This window comes from Poecile atricapillus, chromosome 3, assembly GCF_030490865.1.
Source record: "Poecile atricapillus isolate bPoeAtr1 chromosome 3, bPoeAtr1.hap1, whole genome shotgun sequence".
NCBI classification, from domain to species: domain Eukaryota; kingdom Metazoa; phylum Chordata; class Aves; order Passeriformes; family Paridae; genus Poecile; species Poecile atricapillus.
In genome coordinates, this window is record NC_081251.1 from 93397097 (window position 1) to 93418317 (window position 21221).

The 21221-nt window shown below is 44.1% G+C and overlaps 2 protein-coding genes across 2 annotated transcripts; both read left to right on the top strand.

Moving 5' to 3' along the window:
- Positions 1-3: 3 nt before the first annotated feature.
- TBCC (tubulin folding cofactor C) lies at positions 4-2680 on the top strand. The gene has a single exon (XM_058835212.1). It carries the CDS (start codon positions 84-86, stop codon positions 1122-1124), a length of 1041 nt encoding a protein of 346 aa, XP_058691195.1. The 5' UTR covers positions 4-83; the 3' UTR covers positions 1125-2680.
- Positions 2681-8656: 5976 nt separating this feature from the next.
- On the top strand, positions 8657-20738 carry PRPH2 (peripherin 2). The gene is made up of 3 exons (XM_058835211.1): positions 8657-9685; positions 12392-12638; positions 17914-20738. The coding sequence occupies exons 1-3, from the start codon at positions 9105-9107 to the stop codon at positions 18148-18150; spliced, it is 1065 nt and encodes a 354-aa protein (XP_058691194.1). The 5' UTR covers positions 8657-9104; the 3' UTR covers positions 18151-20738.
- The last annotated feature ends 483 nt before the right edge of the window (positions 20739-21221 follow it).

Consider the following 21221-nt stretch of genomic DNA (forward strand, 5'->3'; position numbering starts at 1 on the left):
CAATCGGCGGCAGCGACGCAGCCAGGGCTGCGGGCAGCCAATCCGCGCGCCGCTTAGTGACCGCAGGGGAGGCGAGCAGCAAGATGGCCGCACCGGGAGAGGCAGCGGCAGCGGCCGCGGCCATGGCGGCTCCCTCACAGCCCGAGGTGGCCGTGGGCTCGGCCGCCTCCGCTGTGGCGCTGCCGGGGCGGCTGCAGCGGCGGGAAGCGGAGCGGCAACAGGGTGTGGAGCGGCAGCGGCAGAAGAAGGAGGCGCAGGTAGTGAAGGAGGAGCAGAGCGAGTTCTTCCTGGCCGCCTTCGCCAGGGAGCGGGAGGCCGTGGAGGCTTTGCTGGCGGCGGGGACGCTGGAGGAGGCGGCCGCCCGCCTGCAGGCGCTGCAGAAGCTGCTGACGGACAGCGTGCGGTTCCTGGCGCCCTACGAGGTGCGGCAGGGGCAGGAGACCGTGGCGCGGCTGCAGGGGGACCTGGCGGCGCGGCGGCAGCAGCTGCAGCCCAAGAAGAAATTCGCCTTCCGCGCCCTCAAGAAAGAAACGGCTCCGGGCAGCGCCCCGCGCCCCGCCGAGCCCGCCCCGCCGGGCCCCGCCGCGCCCGGCCCCGGTCTCGCCGAGGGTGAATCGGGCGGGCCGCCGCTGTGTGGGTTCAGCGGCGCCCAGGACGAGGAGCTGGAGCTCGGCCCCGCGGAGCTGCTGCAGCGGGACGTGCTGCTGTCGGAGCTGCGCGGCTGCCGGGTGCGGCTCCGCGGCAACCCCAACACGCTGCGGGTGCGCGACTGCCGCGGCTGCACCGTGCTCTGCGGGCCTGTGTCCACCTCCGTGCTGGTGGACGGCTGCAGCGACTGCCTGCTGGCGCTGGCCTGCCAGCAGCTCCGCACCCACCGCACCCGCGACTGCCGGGTCTACCTGCAAGTCACCAGCCGGGCCGTCATCGAGGCCTGCTCTGAGGTCTCCTTCGCCCCCTACTCCTGGAGCTACCCTGGTATCGAGCGAGATTTCGAGACGTCTGGGCTGGACAAAAACAGTAACAACTGGAACCTGGTGGATGACTTTGACTGGTTGGCGACTGACAGACCTTCACCCAACTGGAGCCTGATCCCCGAGCAGGAAAGAATCACTTGCTGGGACTGACTGCGGAGGCAGCTCTGCTGTGCGAGAGATGCACGTGTAAACGCACTGATAAATTGTAAACTGTGGGACTTAATCCCCGATATGCCATTAAATGATTCCATTCGGTATTCAGATTTTGAATTATATGTGGCTAGATTTCTTAAATGGAGAATACTAGTCAAACAGAGTTTACTGTTCTTGCACAAGTTGCTGCTATAATCTGTCTCACTGTGGGATTTGCCAATTTCTGAAGTACCTCATTGTGAGTTTTAACTTACGAAGGTGGGGCAAAGGCCACTGATACACAAACAATAGTGTAATGGCCTCTGTTAGAGCTGTTTTCACTCACCCGGACAGACACTGAATTAGCTGCAAGTAGTGCAAACTGCACTGGAATGAAAAGATCAAATACCAAATTTTCCATGTATTTGTGGCTCTTACGTTGCTGACAGCAGCACAGTGCATCTTAGGGGGAGTGCAGAGCAGTACTGCTGTAAGGAAGTAGGGCAGAAAAAAGTTAATTTAAAGGAAGAGTTTGTAACTTCACAGTGCAGCAGACTGAGATGCATCCTAGGCTATGATACCATGATGAGCCAGTTTCTGTTGATTCTGGTTAAATCTGTAAGTTGGCTTTAGGTTTTTATTTCAAGTGAGATAAGGCTGAAGGAAAAAGGTGTTCTAATAAACATCTCATGCTCTCCTAATATACTGATTACTTGAAATTAAGAGACCTCTGGAGTCTGTATAAATACTAAAGCCTCACAGTCTGTAAGTGCTATGTGAAAGGATGCTGCTTCTGTAAGAATCTCGGGGGCATCCAGCAAGTGCTGATGAACACTGGTTGATGAAACTGGGTTATCTGTTCCTCTGCAAGCTGAAGCTTCAGGGGAGAGGTGTTCAGGGATGTCCCACTAGTTTTCCAGACAACGGGCTTTGTGTGCTGTGATCCTAATTTGCAGCACTCTGCTGCTGCTTAAGTGCAGTGTTGATGGAGAGAGTCAATAAAACTGAAAGATGAGGTACTATATTCCAATTCCAAATTTGCATGTTATCTTGCATAAAGTGCAGAATAATTTAAGTCTCTTCACTCCTGCTAAATAATAAAAAAAAGTAGCAGCACTGTGGAATGAAGCATCTTTACAGTGCCCTACAGTGGTGCTGAAATGACCACTGTCCATATATAAGGTATACATAGCAGTTTTAGGTTTCCAAAAGCACTCCTTAACTTGTGACATTTTTCAATAAATGTTTATCTTGCCTTAGCATAAAGCTTTATTTTAAAACTTCTAATTGTGCAGCCATCATCTATGTGCCTCTAACAGACACCAAATCCTAGATGAACCATCAAAAACTGCACCACTGCCAGAAGTACCTGAAACTTCACTTAGGTGCTTGACTGGTTTTGAGCAGAAAATGTTTTTCTGTAAGTTGTTTTCAGCATATTTAATTTAAAGGTGGGGGGCAAAAGGGAATTTTTTTTTTATATTCCTGACAACTTTCAGTTTTGTTTACTTCTTTTAATGTATATTTTTTGACTGAATTGGATTTTGCATTTCAAATACATTTGATTTGAATTATTTCAGTTGTTCCTTTACTTCTTACTACTGTGTTCTTTGCACTGACAGCATCATAAAATTATTTAAAGAATACACCCTCAGTCTTACTTTAATGTACATAATTTACATCCTTTGTTAGAGGGATGTGATCAGTTGAGGCTCTCAAGTATTTTAATTTTAACACATCCTTCTTTGTACAGAACCTGATTTCATAGTTCTTGCTGTAGTTTCATTGTTCTCCACAGATCCGGGTACTGACAGATCAATCCTGTTAGCATCCTCTAGCCTTGAGATTGCAAAATGTCCAGTCTGTAAGAACTACAGTAATGCCTTTGTTCTACTTGCCCAAAGCTCTATAAACATTTACACCTCCTTCCTGTGGCATTGGATCCCAGCAGATCCAGACAGGGAGAGAGACCCCAGGCTGTGGCAGGTACCAGGGGTACACTGAGGCTTCCCAGCACACTTCACATGGAAGTGCCACATCCTGTTCCAGCTCTTGGCCCATGGGATGCAGTACTGCCTGAATAAACAGAACAGGAGTCTAAACATGGAAGTTTGAACTTCAACTTCTCCCTGAAATTGCTTCCTTGGGGATGTTTTTCACAAATCAGTTGTTGACATCCCAGCTCCCAATGTTTTCTTTCCTCCAAATACTTAACTTTGGTCAAACCACAGTTAGCAGGTAGTACTCTTCAGGAATGTGGTGCCAGACAATTGCCCTAAAGCGTTACCTTTGTATTACCTTTGTACTACAAAACACAGAACTGGCACTTGGTCTCAGGCATGGCATGAAACAAATTCGAGAACAGCAAATCCAGAAAAATTTGTTCAGGCAAATACCTAAATGTGATTTATAGTTCTAAATGTAGAGTTTTATATACATATATACACACACAGTTGTACATGTTTCCGTACACCTTTTTAAAATTATACTTTCCTGATATAGAATCATAACAGAAATTCAAGACTATTTTGAAACAGAAGTTTGTTAGTGTTGTATGAGAACTTAAGCACTAGTAAAGGTTTGCTAGCATGTTCTTGGGCTATTCAGTGTAGAAATTGCAACATTTTTGGGTCTCTAAGGAAGAGAAGCCAAACCCCTAAGTATTTCTAATCAGCTAGCAATCACCCTGCATAATGTGCAACTGGAGTGAACGAAGTCTCTTCAAGAGCTCTAGCTCTGGTTTGCATTTACAGTGCCACCAGTTCCACCAGGAACTTCTTTAAAAATCATGTACATTAAAGAAATTAAGGGGCTGAAAAACAAATGTCTGCTGGAGGCATGGGATAACAGAATATCAGCAACACGAGCCTTGTGCAAATTTGCCCCGAAGAGAAGCTAACAGGCAAAAAGTTTATAAAAATAGTGGGGGGCACTGAGCTGCAGAACCATTTTCCACAGGGAGTCAGGAAAGGAGTCCTGCTTCAAACATTTTTGAAAGCCTCATTGGACAGCCCTCCTCCAGCCAGTGGGCTCACCAAAATCTTTGAAGCCAGTGGAGCTTCCTTAGTCCAGCACAGCGATGTTACTCAGTGTTTTAAAGCTTCTGTGTGTGTCTGTGGAGGAGATAAAACAGTTATATGCAAAGATACACAACACTAAGTCCATGGGAGAAAACTGAGGCCATTTTCCAGGCCACACAGAGCTTTGAGCTCTGCATCTTTGAGCTTTGAGCATTGCCATTTGTTGAGGCACTGAGGGATGGCACAGACCAAAACTTGCCTCCAGAGAAGCAGCCAGGAGCTTTGCTGCTGCTTCCCATGGGGCCATCCCCTCACCCTGAGAGGGATAAACCCCCTCAGTTCCCATTGTCATCCAGGCATTTCCCTCTGTCTGCCCCTGCTTCTCTGAGTAACAGCAACAGAAAATGGAGTTATTTGCATTCGCTCTTTATCCAGCCCTCTTTCCTTTAAATAGATTCTGATGTGAGCTGTAGTAGAATTGTTTTGTGAAAAAACACAGGTACAAAATACATGTGTAAGACAATTTCCTACACACTTTTATGCATTATATTTTTGAAAGCTTGTAATTTTTTTTTCTAAGTCTCTTATTTAAACAATAGCTGCATGTAGACAAGGTTCAAATCTCAGTGGTTTTACCTGGAATTTCTTCAGGTTTTACTAAACAGCCAATTTCACCACATACAAGGAAAGCAAGAAAAGGAAGGAATAGCAAGAAAAAGAATCTATGCAACTTGGGGAAATTTCAGTATTTCCATTCACATCCTGATCTGATTTATCTGACTGACTGTGCTGAGATGTTTTCCAGCATTAATGACAAGCATGAGCTTTTCGTAAGCTTCTTTTCATTTCCAACACATTTCTTTCCTGTTTCAGCAAATATAAATTTTTATTTCTACCTTTTTTTTCAGCAGTGAATGCTATGCCCCAGGCATCACAATAACACAAACAAATACTCATGATGACCATCTTGGAGGTAAAAAAAAAAAAAGCCGTGTTTTCTGAACATGTTACACACCACCACATGAATGATGGCTGAAATTTTGGGAATTACGCAGAGCAAAACCACACCAAAACCCCCACAGTGTGCCCCAGCAAAGTGCAGGAAGCACAGAGTCCAGCAGGTCAAATCACCCTTCCCAGGATTTACAACAATCCCAGCAGTGAATTTAGAACTCGCCTCTGTTTGCAGCCTCAGAACCTGGAATCACCTCACATGCCACAAAACAGGAGCCTACCAAGTGTTAGGAGGTAAAAAAAAAAAAGTCATAAATCAGACTTTTCTCCACCTGATAATCGTACAGTGAGGTACAGCATTTTTATCACATTGTTCCTCAGGAGTGTCCCTCTTCACACCACAGAGTTACAATTGAAAGCAAAACTGTAAGTGAGGCTACATGAGCAAACCTCTCTACACAATAGCTTCCCATCAAAGGTAGAACCAGACATCATTATTCTTGCAGTGAAATGCAACCACTCCTAGGGAAAGGAAAGAAAAAAAAAAGCCTCGGAAAGGCACACATCTCATATCACAGAACAGTGTCAAAGAAAGATTGGGCCAGGAAATTATTCTTTTTACCAACTGAGGGTACTTCCATGGTTTAGGCATATATGTATTTCATGTCTTGTATCCCTGAAGATGGAAAGATTAAGATTGGTCCAGGGCTGAGCAGCAGACTGTTTAACAAATACCAGATTAAATTGTTTACATTCCTCTCTCTTCACTGATGAACTTGTAGCTTACATGTAGGTTAGCAAGCATAGCTTTTTGGAAAGCTATCAATATTGTATATACTACACATTATAATATTTAACTAGATTTTGAATTTAAGCAGATTCACGATGAGATCAATAATAATTTGAATATTTTATTCTACCATTTTTTCTGCAATATTGGCATATGAATTATACATTTGAATTTAATAGACAACCTCTGAGGAGACCATTAACTCAAACATTCTTGCAGCAATTAGCTTTTATCTGCTATGGGTCAATTTCAGCATTTTCTATTTGAAGTAGAAAGCGGTAGTAAGTGCCAAACTAAAGACAAATCGCAGCCAAGAAAAAGTTTTTTAAGAAAAGCAGATGCCAGGCAAAAAGAGTTTTCTTTTTTAAACTGTCCACATCCCAAAACACTTCTCGATGATCCCCTGTCATCTTCCTGCTGATGCTTTCCCAGGGTTTGTCACCTCCATGTCTGGGCTAATGGGGAAACACCCATTCCCACTTTTCCCTTTTAAAACTCCTAAGCATGAAGAATCAAGTTGATGGGTTGAGTAGTTTTTTTCCACTTTATGTCCCCCTCTATAGTATTGAGCTATTGAGAACTACTTAAATAAACAGCACTTTTCCTAATCCAGGTTGTTTTGGTAGTGCTGATTGCTCTCACTGATGATTTTACAGGTCCTACCCTAAGTCTCAAAGGTCTAATTAGTAGGTGAGTGTCCCTTTCTGAACTTCAGGATTTTTACTGATCATTTCCCAGCTAACACTAGCTATTTAGCAGTGATTAATGTGCACCTCTCCCGTTTCCTTTGTTTATATAAGGCAGAAGAGTAAATCTGGAGGGATCAGAGAGCCCTGAACCACATCCTGCATGTTCTACTTCGATACTTTGATTCCTGAATTAGAGGAAACGCCGTAGTGTATATACTTACATGATTTTGCTGCATCAGAATTACCATGGGTATCTAAATGTTAAATTATTAAGCTGACAATTATTCAGATTCATCTATTCATCTGTGCTCTTGAATACGAAATTACCCTTGTCCAGAATAGTACCAGGCTTACATCAGCTGTGGGCAGGAAGTATTTCCCTGTATATCCTCATGACCTGCAGACCTAATACAGAATTCTTTTCCACTTTAATTACAGTTTCACTGTCATCACTGACAAGAAAGGAAATTATTTCAAGTTCATTTATCTAGAATTAACTCCAGGCTGTCGGATAAATACGCTGAGCCTTGAAAGAGACAGTGAAACATGTGCTGCATTGGTTGTGGGATATTTTGCCAGGAGAGATACTATTTCAGCACCACGACTTATTGCACAAAAACATGAATAGGCTCTCTCAAGAAGCAGCACTTCTCATCCACTTAATGGCAGGAGGGAAGAATAGCCCCTGATGGGTAATCACCTTCCCTCTCTCGTCTTATACACTCACTCTTCACCAGCAAATGCAGCAGTAGTGCAACAACCAGGCTTGCTTTAGAAAAATCCCAGTTACCGGCTGCTCTCCAGCTCACTGCAATAGCAGGATGGGCTGGGAAAGGTCCACCACAAAAACCTTCTATTAGGACAGGAAGTTAGTTGCCTTTGTCCTTCCTGAAGGAACCTTCAGCATTCCAGGATCTCAAATGGTAACGGAGAAGCATCCAAGGTTCCACAGAGCTGCAGACGAACAAAATGCTATTTTTCAGTGCTTGGGCTTTTAAATTATTGTCGTTATTATTTTTCACACTTGCCCTCTTCCTAGCAGATCCCTTTCCCTCTCTGTCCCGGAGGGCTAGTGGCCATGCTGTTGGCAGCCACTAGAGGATGCCCCCAGGGACTTGGGTGGTGGCAGCAGCAGGTCTGGTTGAAAGGCAAAAGAGAATCCTCCCAGTTCCTCTTCTAGAGCTGCTCCTTTCTCCCCTGCAGCATTAGTGCCCATAGCCTCACACACCTGCAGGAATATTTTCCATTGCTGGACGTTGCCTGAGGTTAATTTCACTTGTGGTGACAGGCGGTGAGGCAGCGCAGGAATTTCCCAGTATCTCCAAACCCCTGTGAGGCGACTGGGAGATGATATTTCAAAGCAAGCAAAACTCCTCGAGCAGAGGAGTGAGTGAAAGCCTGGCACCTCTGCTTGTCTGACACAGCTGGGTGCTGCAAGGAGGAGGCTGCAGCTGCAGGAGGGGGTCATACCCTCCTTTCTGCCCGCTCCAGTGTGAAAGCAGAGCCGACTGCAGGTCCTTCACCAGAGCCTGAGGACTCCCGGGATGCCTCCCTTGCACTCAAATACAACATCCCCAGGGTCCCTCTCCAGCTGCTGAGTTGAATATTCCTCCCTGGTGTAAACTCCCTGGTGGGTCTCCTTGGGCAGCCCTGCTCGCCTCTCTGGTCTGGTGATTATCCAGTAAGCTGCTCATGCCAGCTCGCTTTTTATTAAAGCATCTCTAGATTTCAGCCCAGGGTTTATTTATTGAGTTTCTCTGCACTCTTCCTTTCTCCTGCTCTCCTGCCAAGACTCAGAGATATGGTGCAAGCCCTGGAAGTAAATAGAAAATGCCAAGCTTAGCTTTTTTTTAGGTCACTGTAAACTACACGCTTATCTGCTTTCAGAATACATAAGCCACAGGATGTCATCTCCAGTCAACACAGAAGGATAAGGACTAGAACGTGGGTTTGGCTGTAGATCTGAATATATCGGGATCACAGTGGGGAAGTGTATGTTTATATACAAGCAGCCTTTTTTAATCCAGAGCCCTCTTCCTTTTCCTCAAAGTTTCTGTATTCTTCTGGCAACAAAGATCTTTTTATATCTCTGGGGTTTCATATTCCACCCAGCAGCCTATCATAGGAGAGCACAAATCTACTAAATAGTAAAATGAGGGATTACTTCCACTCATCTGTTGACAGACATTTCTCCAAATTGGATCAAATGATTAAAGGTATTAGAATGACGTCTTGCAGATCCAGATCAAATCATTTGAAACCTTGAGAGTGTTTCTCCTTTGCTTGGAAGAAACCACCAGAAATAGTTGTAGGTGCTAATTGCCCATTATTCTCACTAATGTGAAATTGTTAACTGGGACCTTCGAATATTTTACTTGTTTGAATCCTAACCAGGGAACTTCAAGATGGAAGGACCGTGCAGTGGCTCACTTCCCGATGTGCCGTTCGGGATCTCTTCCAACGCCTGAATGGTTCTTCCTCAAGTTGCTTACACTGAGAAGAGGGGTCCAGGCTGTGAAATCTTCCAACATCTCCCACTACAAAGATGGCACTGCTGAAAGTCAAATTCAATCAGAAGAAACGGGTAAAACTAGCGCAGGGACTATGGCTCATGAACTGGTTTTCGGTGTTTGCTGGAATCCTTGTTTTTAGCATGGGATTGTTCCTCAAAATTGAGCTCCGGAAGCGAAGCGAAGTGATGGACAATTCTGAAAGCCACTTTGTGCCCAATTCTTTGATATTGATGGGTATATTATCCTGCGCCTTCAATGGTTTTGCTGGAAAAATTTGTTACGATTCTCTGGATCCCGCTAAATTTGCCAAGTGGAAGCCTTTGCTAAAACCTTACCTGGCACTGTGCTGTGTCTTTAACATGCTCATTTTCTTCGTTGCTCTGATTTGCTTTCTCATGCGGGGCTCCCTGGACAGCACCCTGGCCCAGGGGCTCAAGAATGGCATGAAGTTCTACCGGGACACGGACACCCCTGGAAGATGCTTCATGAAGAAGACCATCGACATGCTCCAGATTGAGTTCAAGTGCTGTGGCAACAACGGCTACAAAGACTGGTTTGAAATCCAGTGGATCAGCAACAGATATCTGGACTTCAGCTCCAAAGAAGTGAAAGAGTAAGTGACTTGGTGGGGTTTGTATCACGTATCGATCTTTGATCGATATTTTCCTCAAGTGCCAACAGGCACTGACTGGAAAGGGGTTTGTGTAAAACGGGGTCCTGTGTAATAAAGCATCCCAAATGACCAGCTAGAGTGCTTCCTCCCCTGACAAATTCTTCCAAAGTCATCCATAGCATAAAATAAAATAATAAGCACCAAACTACAGTTCCCACTCTTACTTGGTGTGATGTAAACAGACTTAATAGTTTTTACTGTCTTTTACTGCTTTATTAAACCCATTACCTTGAGCCACACTCCCAAAATCAACAGGAAAGTATCAGAACTTTACTAATCCTTAAGCAGATGTCAATGTGATTTATTAATTTCCTAAAAAAAGAATTCCCTGGAGGAGATATACTGTTGATACCACTTTTAAAACTCCACTTAGATATTGGCAGCTAATCAGCCGCATGGAAATAAATAGAGGCAGTAACTCTTTGCCAATAACTCATGTGTTTTAGATCCTTGAGATTTAGAGTTTTATTTTTATATTCACTCAATGGATTGTTTCTGTGCTGTGATAATACTGAGCATCAACTGATGTTCCGAGCTTTATACAGTGGCCCCTGTAGCCATATGTATTTAAGTTCTGTCCTGTGCCTAATTTTTTTAAAATCTCACATGAAAACAGCACTAGTTTATTGTTTCTATACAAGCCAGACCAGGTTGTTGACCAGAAACACCTTAATGGCTTTGATGTCAGTGCTCAAAGAGGCAGTAATCCCAAAATCAGGTTAGGTGCAGTAAGCTCAAGCAGAAAATAAACATGAGAACAAAATGAACCTTTGAAATTAAAAAAATACCATTAGGCATAAATACCCAAAACCTTTTTAAAAATTAAGCACCAAGGAAAGAGATGGTTATTCTGGGTTCTTTGGGAACATCATTCATTATCGTTTTTGCTCTGTGGTTGCATAATGGGTCCTGTAAACTGGAAGCAATCTGCCTTTTAAATATACTGCCTATATTAAAAATGTCTGAATAATTTGGAAAATAAGCTTTGTGTATCTCTTGGGATCTCGTGGGATCCCTGCCTGATGGTGTAAATGGTATTTCACTCGTGTGTGTCTCTCTGCATGTTCTTTTGACATGTTGGGTGGTCTGGTTGTTTTTGCAGTTCTGAATGAGGACTTTTTAGTGAAAACTGTTACAGATTTAATCGGTTGCACTGTGGGGTGTTCTAACAAATGCATTCACTATTGAGTAAGGAGGTGTTCCCATTGCAAAGGTATGCCCGTGGGTATAAATAACTACTTGAAAAAACCTTGCCAGCATTATATGGAGATTTGAGAGCTGTAACTTAATCCAGCAGCAGTAGAAGGGCAATGCACAGAGGGAAAACAAGGTTATACTGTCCTTAATAACTGATGCCTTGTTTGGGAGTGAGACTCAAGGTAATTTCTTTGTACTACTGAGGCAGGAAATAGGGCATTAAAAATCTACAAATGGGTTTTAGTGAATTCAAGGTTTGTACTGTATGGTGGTGCACAATCTCTGCTCCTGTCCTGGTGGGATAGTCTGGCCCTTTGAAGCCAATAGTAAAGTTCTCCTTAGTTCCAAGGCAGGTGGGAGTCTGTTCCCCACAATGGGATTTTTATATTATTTGTAGACCAAAGGCCTGATCCAATATCCAATCTCTCTGAAACTGGTGGAGCACTTACACATGAATGGGAATTAGACCAAATCCAGAGCACACTTTACATTTAGAGAGAAAACCTCAACTGCGTTTGCTGTTTAGATATATTTAGGTCATGACTGTAAAGCGGAATTTCCCTTCACCAGGCTGTTGGAATCACCTCTCTCCCTATGACAATTTTAAAATATCCATATAGAAAGTTACAAGTGACACTCAGATTTTTTTCACCTCTCTACACCACTGGGACCCTCCATTCTATGATTTTCTAAGCAAAATGGCCTGTTTTAAAACAGCAGTCCTTTTATTATAGTCTTTTTGCAGAGTCAGTGGAACTATTTGCCTTCTACATTTTCTTACATCTAAATATCTCCTAAGACACCAGACTAAATGACTGTTTACAGAGAACAACCACAGTGTCAGATGAACAATAGCTGGGGAGCTCCTGTAAGGACTTTGGAAATTTTGCAACATCCTGTTGCTGAAGCACATTTCATGTTTTCAATACTGGCTACCTTCCCAAGCCAAGAATAAATGCACAACCCCTCCCTGGAGCTATTATCATCAACAAGAAGCTATTTGGTTTGCTGGATCAATGCTCTAGCTGGATATAGTGGGTTCCAAGGTTGTTCTGGGTTCTTTTCCAAGTTCAAGTCAGCTCCAGCACCTCCCTTCCATCCTAACTATGCTGTGATCACCCTTTTATTACTGCCCCTTCTGAATTCTCTCAGCCATTTGCTTTTGTTAAAAATTAATTTCTTTGAAGAAGTGACCCAAGAGCGTGCATTTCCACCAGGAGTTAATTACAGATTCAGTGTAGCCTTGACATAGAAACAGATTTTGGAGAGAAAGGACACCCTGGATAAACACCACTGTGTGAACAAGGGGACACGGAGAAAAGGCTGGTGAAAAATCCTCCTTGCCTTTGCTTTCCTTCCTCGTGCAGATTTGCTCCTGGATATTTCTGTGTGTGTCTGTGTGTCTGTCTGTGTGTGTGTATTCACGCTCTCTTCTGCCCTTGCCCGTAGCCGGATCAAAAGCAACGTGGACGGGAGGTACCTGGTGGACGGTGTCCCCTTCAGCTGCTGCAACCCCAGCTCCCCCAGGCCCTGCATCCAGTACCAGGTCACCAACAACTCTGCCCACTACAGCTATGACTACCAAACCGAGGAGCTCAACCTGTGGCGCCGCGGCTGCCGGGAAGCGCTCCTGAACTACTACAGCGGCATGATGAGCTCCATGGGCGCCGTCATCCTCCTCGTCTGGCTCTTTGAGGTAACCCTCTCCCCTCAGACACACTTCACACTTTGAAGTGCCAGCTCTGCGGGAGCGGGGCACTTTTCAACGTGGGCTTCTGAGTGAAAATCAAATCAATTTAAAATAAATTTTCCCATTGTTTGGCCGAGAAAATATCTAATAGCTGAGTAAGGGCTGAAAGGTCCCAGGCTGGAAACAGAGGTGGAGAGGGTGTGGGATCACAGACTCCTCATAGCAGGGGCCAGAGCCTCCAGTATTCCAGAACAAGAGGGGAAAAAGGGTGTGATTTTCTGTCAAAGGCAAGGTGCTGAGCAGGGAAGAGAGCACAAGGGCTCTGCTGTCCAGATGCATTAATTTTACATGTGTCACCATTTGTGGAGAATGAGAAATACAAAAAAGCAGCACATCAAAAAGATACGACAGTAATTAGTGGGACAGAAAGCGCAGTTAAAGGGTTTACACGCAGAACAAAATAAGGCTTTAAGCCGCACACAGTGGAACGATTTCAAGGCAATGTGTGAACCTTCATCAGCTCCACCAAGTTATTTGTCAGAAAAAGTGGTTTAGGTGGAGCAGGTGGATTAAATTTATTTTATTGTGCTTCCCAAAACCATGACGCTAATGCAAACAGATGCCAACAATGCCCAGGGCAGGTGTGTGTGGGCACCATAACCCAAAGTGCAGCTTGTCTGATAAAATAGTGTCCATGCAATGCGATGAACCTCCTGCCTCTGGGAGATGGCCAGTTTTCTGGCCAGGGTGTTTAATCAACACTAATGCCTGGGGAGTGTGGGCTGGCAGTGGCACGAGGGCTGGAACGTGAGGTGCTGAATGTGGAGATCAGGCAGCACCTCCTGGTAAAACGGAGGGTGCAGCTCCCTGGGGTGCAGCAGATCCTTTCCTATCCTTGGAATGGTTGCTGCATATGGCATTGCCTATTTTAAATGATTCAGCTGCCTTTTAAAAAATTTAGATGCATGCAAATTAAAAAAACCCATGAGTTACATTTTGATACAAGCACTGGCCTACAGCCTTCCAGGAATGAAGATGCTTTTTAGAAAATAAACACCTACCTAAATCTGTGAACTGAAAAAAAAAGTATCATTAAGTTACTCCATGTTGCATTGTTTTAAAAATAACTGCTCTGAACTGCAGAGAAATGTGTTAACTCTTTGCACTGTTATTCTGGTAAGAAAAGAAAGAGAAGGTCTTTATTTTAGCCCAGATTCAAGTGCAGAGCTCTTAAAGAGAGGGGAAATTCAATTGTATTTGAAAGTCAAAGAAATTCAAAAACTCAGGGGAAAAATGCACAAAAATACCAATGCCAGCTGCAAAAAATCATGACTAGGAACCAGTAAGATACCTCCACTAACTTGCAAGAGATTAATGACTGTGATATGTTAACATTAATAGCAGTGATAAAAATGCAGTATTTTATGTCTAACTCTTCAAAGTACACCTGGGTATTTTTTTCAACCTGTGGCATAATGAGAAATAAGAGCTTCTCTTCTTTCCTTTGCCTGTTTCAAAATAGTAGATGAGACTTTTTTTCAGGCAATCAGAGGACTTTCAGGGCAAAACTTGAAAGAAACAACATTATTCTGGGTTACAATAACTTGCCCTCCTGAATATTTATCTCTTGCCTGATATTCTACCATAAAGGGCCCAGATTTAGGTCTGAAATTCCCTTTGCTTTTAAGTCAGACTTTGAAGGGAGCATGCAAAGCAGGAAACAGACATTAATTTTGTCTCCCTTGAAATATAACCACTTCCTTTATATTCCAGTCAAGATAGGAAACAATTTTATTCTGAGTAGGAGGGCAGCAGAGATTCCAACTCTTGGCCAAGGTAAGTATGGGTCTGAGCAGGGTGAGCCCAGGGGCAGTGGTTGTGCTGGCTCTGTGCTTGGCATTTTCCACTTTGACTGGGAAGTCACAGAAAGGTGCCAAAGCAAAATCCTGGGTTGCTTTACACCTGCAGCCACTGTGGACTCAAACCAGGTACTTCTCCAGCAAAGCCCTTCTGGGGGCTGTGGACAACTCTTCCAGCTGGGTTGCTGGAATTGAAGTGTGGGAAGGGGGAGGGAACATGGAGGGAAATACTAATCACAGCTGTTATTCTGAGCTGCGAAAGAAAAAGGTAACATGCCAAACAGGTGCAGGGACCTCAGAGAAGGCCATTCCTTTTTATACTAGGCACAAGGAAGAACAAACCTATTTTGAAACATCAAAACTTCTATTTGAAAAGAATGCTAATATCTAGAAGCTGCTTTTCCTAACAAAAGCTGTAGGCTTCCCATGTGTGACAACCAGTCATGAGGATGACAAAAAAAGATCACACCCTGCTCTGGCTAAGCCGCCTCAGGCTAAACCCTGGCCAACAGATGGGCTTCGCTGCAGAAGGTCAAGAAGAGCAAGCCTGGATGTCTTCTTGACCTGCCTCAGGCAGCAAAGAGGAAAAGAGGGGTCCAAGGGTGCCCTGAATAAAGCATTTCAAAAGGAATAGAGGGCTGAGGCTGGTTCCTGAGATGCTCCAGGTCCTCCACTTGTGCAGACATGTGGATCTCAATAGGTCACAGCTGCCACAACAGCCAAGACCCTGGGATTCACCTCACATGTGCCACAGACTGGAGGGGGGCTGAGCTCCAGGAGAGCACTGAGACATTAACAGGAGGCATGTTGCATGTCCTGTGTTGGACTAAACTCTCTGATGCTTTAACAGTAGGAGTGAATTTCTGGTGGTCTCCAAAACGAACCCAGAGGAAGCAAGGACCCTCCAGATGGACACAGTTTGCTGTGTTGGCCCAGCTGGAGAGGCTGAGCATGTTGTGGGGCAGGGCATCCACCAGCCCAGCCTGCATAGCCCTAGCCCTGGAGAAACACTGTGGCTGTGTTCTTCCCGGCAATTTAAAGCTGCTGTTAAATGACAAGAGTTTCCATGACAGCCATGACAGGGAAATCATCCCTCAGCAAGACTGGCCTCACTCTGGGGCTCTGACACCCCAGCCTTCTGTTCTGGATTGTGGTTAAGCTCAAATCTACAACTCACAGACTGGTTAAGGTTGGAGGTTTAGCTGTGGCCTCACCAGGGCTCAGCAGAGGGGAAGAAGGATCACATTCCTCAGCCTGGTGGCAATTATTCATCTAATGCAGGCAAGGTTACCATTTTCCCACTTTGTCACAAGGGCACATTGTTGACTCAGGGACAGTTTGGTGTCATCCAGAGCACCAAGGCTCTTTGCTGCCAAGCTGCTGCCAGGCAGTCACCCCCAGCACATAGTGGTGCATGGGGTTATGCCTTCCCTGGTGCAAGACTTCAGCTAAACTGGTGGTCCTAGACTCTCAGTGATCATGTAGGAGATAGATTAATTTAGCAGTTACTTGTCTCAAACTTCCTGGGCTCTATTCTCATCTGGCAGAGAAGGCAGGCTCAGGTCAGTGGAGCTGACAAGAGCCCAGACATTTTGCATTGCTTTTAAGGAATCTCACCTTCAGGGATTCAAAATCCTGCTTAGAAAGGTTTTTAAGAAAACAAAGTCTTAAACTGAAAGAAAATGTCACAAAATCTCATCCAAGGACAGGTCAGATGCTCAATGCTGCACAAGCACCTTCCTTTTTAAAAGCATGATAATATTGAGTGACTTAGAGCCATCCAGGAAGCCAGTCCCCCTGCTTTGGCTGTCAGAGAATGGCACTTGGCAAGTCAATCACAAAACAAAGCTCCTCCTCGCTGACGTGCAGCAAGGTAGCACAAGTAGAGAGCAACGTGGAGGCCATTTCCTGCACCCAGACCTGTTAATCTGCATCGCAACAGCCATTGATTTCAAAGATATCAGCCCCATGAGTGAGAGCAGCAGTGGAACTCAGAGGGAAGATGTCAAAGGCCTTAAATCCCAAGACTAATGTGATGGGATTTGTCACTTGTGACTTTTATAGAATAGTGCTTTAACTGATTTAAGTCATCATATTATTGGCTAGATGAGACTATTTCCAGATTCAGAGCCACTAGAAACTTCCTTAGTGACCAAAGTATGGTGAGTCATACATTCCTGTGTTAAGCAGCGTGAACATTTGCCTTTGGATATGGAAGTATTTGATGAAACTTGTTTGTTTGACCAATGTTTTTCCCTTTCTGATCTTGAGTGAAGGCAGAGAAATATGAACATCTGCAAATTTTGAGAGCAGCCAAGTGTAGCTTTAGTCTTCCAAGAGTTTGGAGACATTGATCAAACACAAGTAGGGTGACACAGTAGACAGGCTGATGAATGGTCCATGGAAGCACATGTCCAAAAGCCAGAGGTGAATTCTGTCATTGGCTTTGCCATGTGGCTGAATCCCAACCTCAAATCTGCCAGTGTCTTTAGCCATCAGGGTGGAGGAAGACCAAAGATAGTCAGTTCCTTGGGCAATTAGATAGGGTGATGGAGGCATCATACTTCCCTTAGAGAGCAAATCCTATGAGGTCACTGACAGCAGTAGGTGTTCTCCAGCTGAGCTTTACCCAGCATGTGAAGGACCAAACCAATCTTACTGCCCCATCCCAAACATTAGCCCTACCACATCACCAGGCTGGCTCTTCTGGGAGCTGCTCTTCTGTCCTTCTTCACTCATCAATCACTTTTCTTCATAAGCACCACAAGGGTGAGGTCAGATTGTTGTGAATGGTCTTAGAAGGCAGGAGGCTGGCTAAAAACCCACTTTCTCTCTGGAGGCAGTTGTCAGTGTCAGTGGTGTTAGTACAGCAGAAAAAGTCTCAGGGCTGCTAGGACTAGGTAATATTTAATCAGAAATACGAATTTGTTTTAAATGAAACCAGGGAGAGATCACCTGCTGCCTTGGTTTCCTTATTTGCACATACCAATGTTAAAACAAAATCAGAAATCTGAAGCAGACAAACTAATGGCTCAAATCCTAACACTGCTCTGTTCTGCAGAGATGCTGATTCATTAATATCTCATTGATCAGCCATTGATCAGCTTAATATACTCACCAAACATATTCAAGTCATTGCAGAGTCTAAATATTTAGTTAAAACAAAGTGGGTGGTGGCCAAGGACGGTGTTGCACATCCAGACTGCCTTGTAGACACCCAGTGCACAGCAGCCGGGGATGCATTAAAACCTCCCGGGAAGGCACCGACACTGACGGGGCACATGAAGAGGCCCCTTGGGCCCCTCAGAGCTGCTGCTCACACCAGCAGCCCAGGCTGCCCACAGCAGGGGACAGTGAGGGTGACAGGACGGGAGTGTCCAGGCCTGGCTGACGCTCTCTGCCTTTCCTGTTGCCTGGCACAGATGTCGGTGATGGTTGGCTTGCGCCTCCTGCACACCTCCCTGGAAAGTATTGCCAATCCTGAAGACCCCGAATGTGAAAGTGAAGGGTGGGTCCTGGAGAACAGCCTGAAGGACACTTTCAAATCTGCGCTGGAGAATTTGAAAAAGCTGGGTAAGTTCAACCAGGTGGAAGCAGGAGCCGAAGGGGCCGAAGGAGAGGAAGGTGGGAAGACGCCAGCCATCACAACAGTCAGTTGAGCTGCTCATTGAGGTGGACTTTTTCTCAGAGAAAAATAACACAAACTGAGAATTGTGAATATATCTACATTTTAAAAGCTATGTATCAACCACCAGAATACACATTTCTACGCATGTTCACTTTTGTACATGGGAGCATACAACATAGTGCACCTTGGGATAAAACACTTATCCACAATGTGACTACACTATATCCATATCCTTTTGGGAATACGACCCCAACTAGGACTTGTAATATTCACGTGTACCCTTATCAGAGACAGTTAGTTTAAGAAAAAATAAAAAAATAAAAAAAAAAAGATTGCTGGCATCACATGGTGATCCAGTCCATCTTATTTTGAAATTGAAAGTGGAATTTGAAAAGTTAATATTTTTTTGTTTAAGCTGTTTCATCAGCATACTTTCTGTACTTCAGCTTTTAAGGACAAACAGATTGAATTTCTGGAGAGTAACATGATAGAATTCAAAGAAAGAAGGATTTCCAGAATTGTATATAACTTAGTATACAGGTATTTTGACAAACCTCTCATATGTGATTTTTGTTAATGTGCTAAGCAATGGTATTTTCTGCTGTATTCTTAAGATGTACATAGAACAAAATGCAAACTTATGCTGAGAATTTATGTACTAAGCAAAAATTGTAATTTAATGAAGCAGCCAAGCATCGTAAAAACAACATTCAGGTAAGATTCAGGGGGTTTGTTTCTCAGGATTTTTTTGCAGACTATATATCTTGAATGCATGTGTTGTAGACTTATGCTTCACCTTGTATTTAAATTCTTCACAGAAGCTTAGAAGATTCATCTTTTAGTGGGTGGAATCCAGGCTATGAGCATGTGCCAGTTATGGTTACTCTGGACATTTTACAGAGTATGTAATCTCATAACTTGCTCCAGAATATTCAAGCCCAACTATTTTTAAGACAAGAAAAAGACAAACCCAAATCCAGACAGGCCACTTAGAATTCACACTTTAAACATTTTCCAGGGGCCTAGAAAATGGATACTCTTTGCTCACAAGTACATCAAGCCTCACCCTTTCAGGCCAGAGAAAACTAAGTTTAAATCAATCCCCAATGTGCAAATTTTACTGTATCAGTGAGGCGGTACTCCTCATCGTATCTTTTAAATCAAAAGAAAGGCACATTTTGCATATGCTGCATCTCTCCAAAGCTAGGGTCATAGCTGGATGATCCTGTTCTCAAGTTGGAATAAAATATGGAAAGAGTTTGTTGTGGTGTGCAGCCTCTAATAAGGGAACAGAGCATTATCTTGAGTTTATTTTCAGCTGCCAGATAATTTCAGCTAAAGGGAAAGAAACCCGAGAGAGCAAGCCCCAGCCCCCTGCGCTGAGATTGCACACACCTCAGTCCCTCTCTGCAAGCCAGGCACCACACTTATTTTTACCCTCTGCTTCTCGGGGGCGTACCTGGGAGAGGTTTCTCAGTGGGTCCCTTCTCCCTGGCTAGTGGCTGGCCCTCAAAGGGAGCAGCGTTTGCAGCTGCATCACCATTGCACAGCCCACTGGTTTTCGTTCTTAATCACTTGTGCACTTGCCCCAGCAGCACTCAGCTCTGTCCAAATTCTTTCTAGGATGGACAGATCAGTTCAAGGCAGGACAAGCAGGATGTGTCTGTACATCAAGCTGTAGTTTCCATCTCAGTGCCCAGGCTGTTTCAGGCCACCTACACATAAGGTTTGATTTTGACAGGTGTCTGTGGTGTCCTTTCACTTTCTCAAAGCTGGTCAAAACTTTCAACTTTAGTTATGATCATGAATTTAGTTACAATAATGAATTAAAAAGTCACTCTCCTGTGCGTAAGACTAGGACAAGGACACTGACAAAAGGCCAACTTGCTACTCACCACAGCCTATCGTCTCTTGCTCTGCTGAGGGACAAAACTGTACGAGCCAGAGCAGCTCCTCCCTGCTCAGGAGGAAGTCACTGGGGCCAGCTGCCCCTCTCAGAGAAGAACAGGATTGTGGATGGCACACGATGCGGCCACATGTACCAGAGAAGAGCTTTTCAGAGGAGTCACATGTGGATAGGAGCTGCGTTACAAGGATTAATTACAGTCTTTCCTTGAGAGGCTTCAGCGAGCTGTGATCTCTACCAGTTATTGACTAGACTGACTTTTCAAAGAGATCTAGGTTTATTGCTGCCCTAGAAATCTGGCTTAGGCCATTAATTTAGACAGGACTCTCCAATTCGTGGTCTCTATTTTTTTATCAGATTATTGCTAAAGCAACAGAACAAATTTTCAAACCATTCTTCCAATGACACACTGGAGAAGCCAGTTCCCAGAGCAATGGTATCAGGCAGGTAGACCGTCTGAGACAGGTTTATGAAGCACAGTACTGGAACCAGGGAACAAAGAATATGGGCTAATGCTGTCTAAAATAAAGCCTCCTGGCTGATGAAGATCTTTGTGACATCTTATGATTACCACAAGATTGTAATACAACTGCTTTGTACAATATTACATGTAATATATCATGTGTCCAATCTTACACATACTTACTTGTGAAACCGCAAATGCTGTTCTAGATAAAGATATTTCTGCTGACTGTAAATGTAAATTTAGGTATTAAAATGTTATTGCAAGTAAAGATCTCTTTAAAAAAAATGTTTAAATATATACAATTTAATACAGATTTCTTTAATTTGCATTACTGCTGACTTTTTCCTTCTGAATTCATTTTTTTGGATCTGTTTCATGTGTTCCTATACGTGGGAAGGTTTTCCCACTTCTATATAATGCTCTGAGAGAAATCAAATCTTTCTCTTTCCATGTGCCCAGCTAAACTCAGGATGTGCAAGCAGACCCCTAAATCACCTGCCTCTTACTAGAAACGGAATTTGCTGTTCTATTTTAATAGCAGCCTCTTGTAGTACATAGGAATTAAAATATCTTCACAGCCATGAACATGATGTTCTGATCATGCTGAACCATGTGAAACCACTGACATCCTCAAGGTCTTTGACAATCAGCTGGGTTTATAACCTCTTTTTCTCCCTCTGTTTAAATCTAACTTGCAATGGACATTCAAAAGAACACATTGTTCTTATTT

What these genes read in the sequence shown, in the direction of transcription:
- PRPH2 (XM_058835211.1), top strand. Translation starts at nt 9,105, where the DNA reads ATGGCACTGCTGAAAGTCAAATTCAATCAGAAGAAACGGGTAAAACTA. An exon ending in AGCTCCAAAGAAGTGAAAGA is followed by an intron (nt 9,686 to 12,391) that starts GTAAGTGACTTG and finishes CCTTGCCCGTAG; the next exon opens with CCGGATCAAAAGCAACGTGG. An exon ending in TCCTCGTCTGGCTCTTTGAG is followed by an intron (nt 12,639 to 17,913) that starts GTAACCCTCTCC and finishes TGCCTGGCACAG; the next exon opens with ATGTCGGTGATGGTTGGCTT.
- TBCC (XM_058835212.1), top strand. Translation starts at nt 84, where the DNA reads ATGGCCGCACCGGGAGAGGCAGCGGCAGCGGCCGCGGCCATGGCGGCT.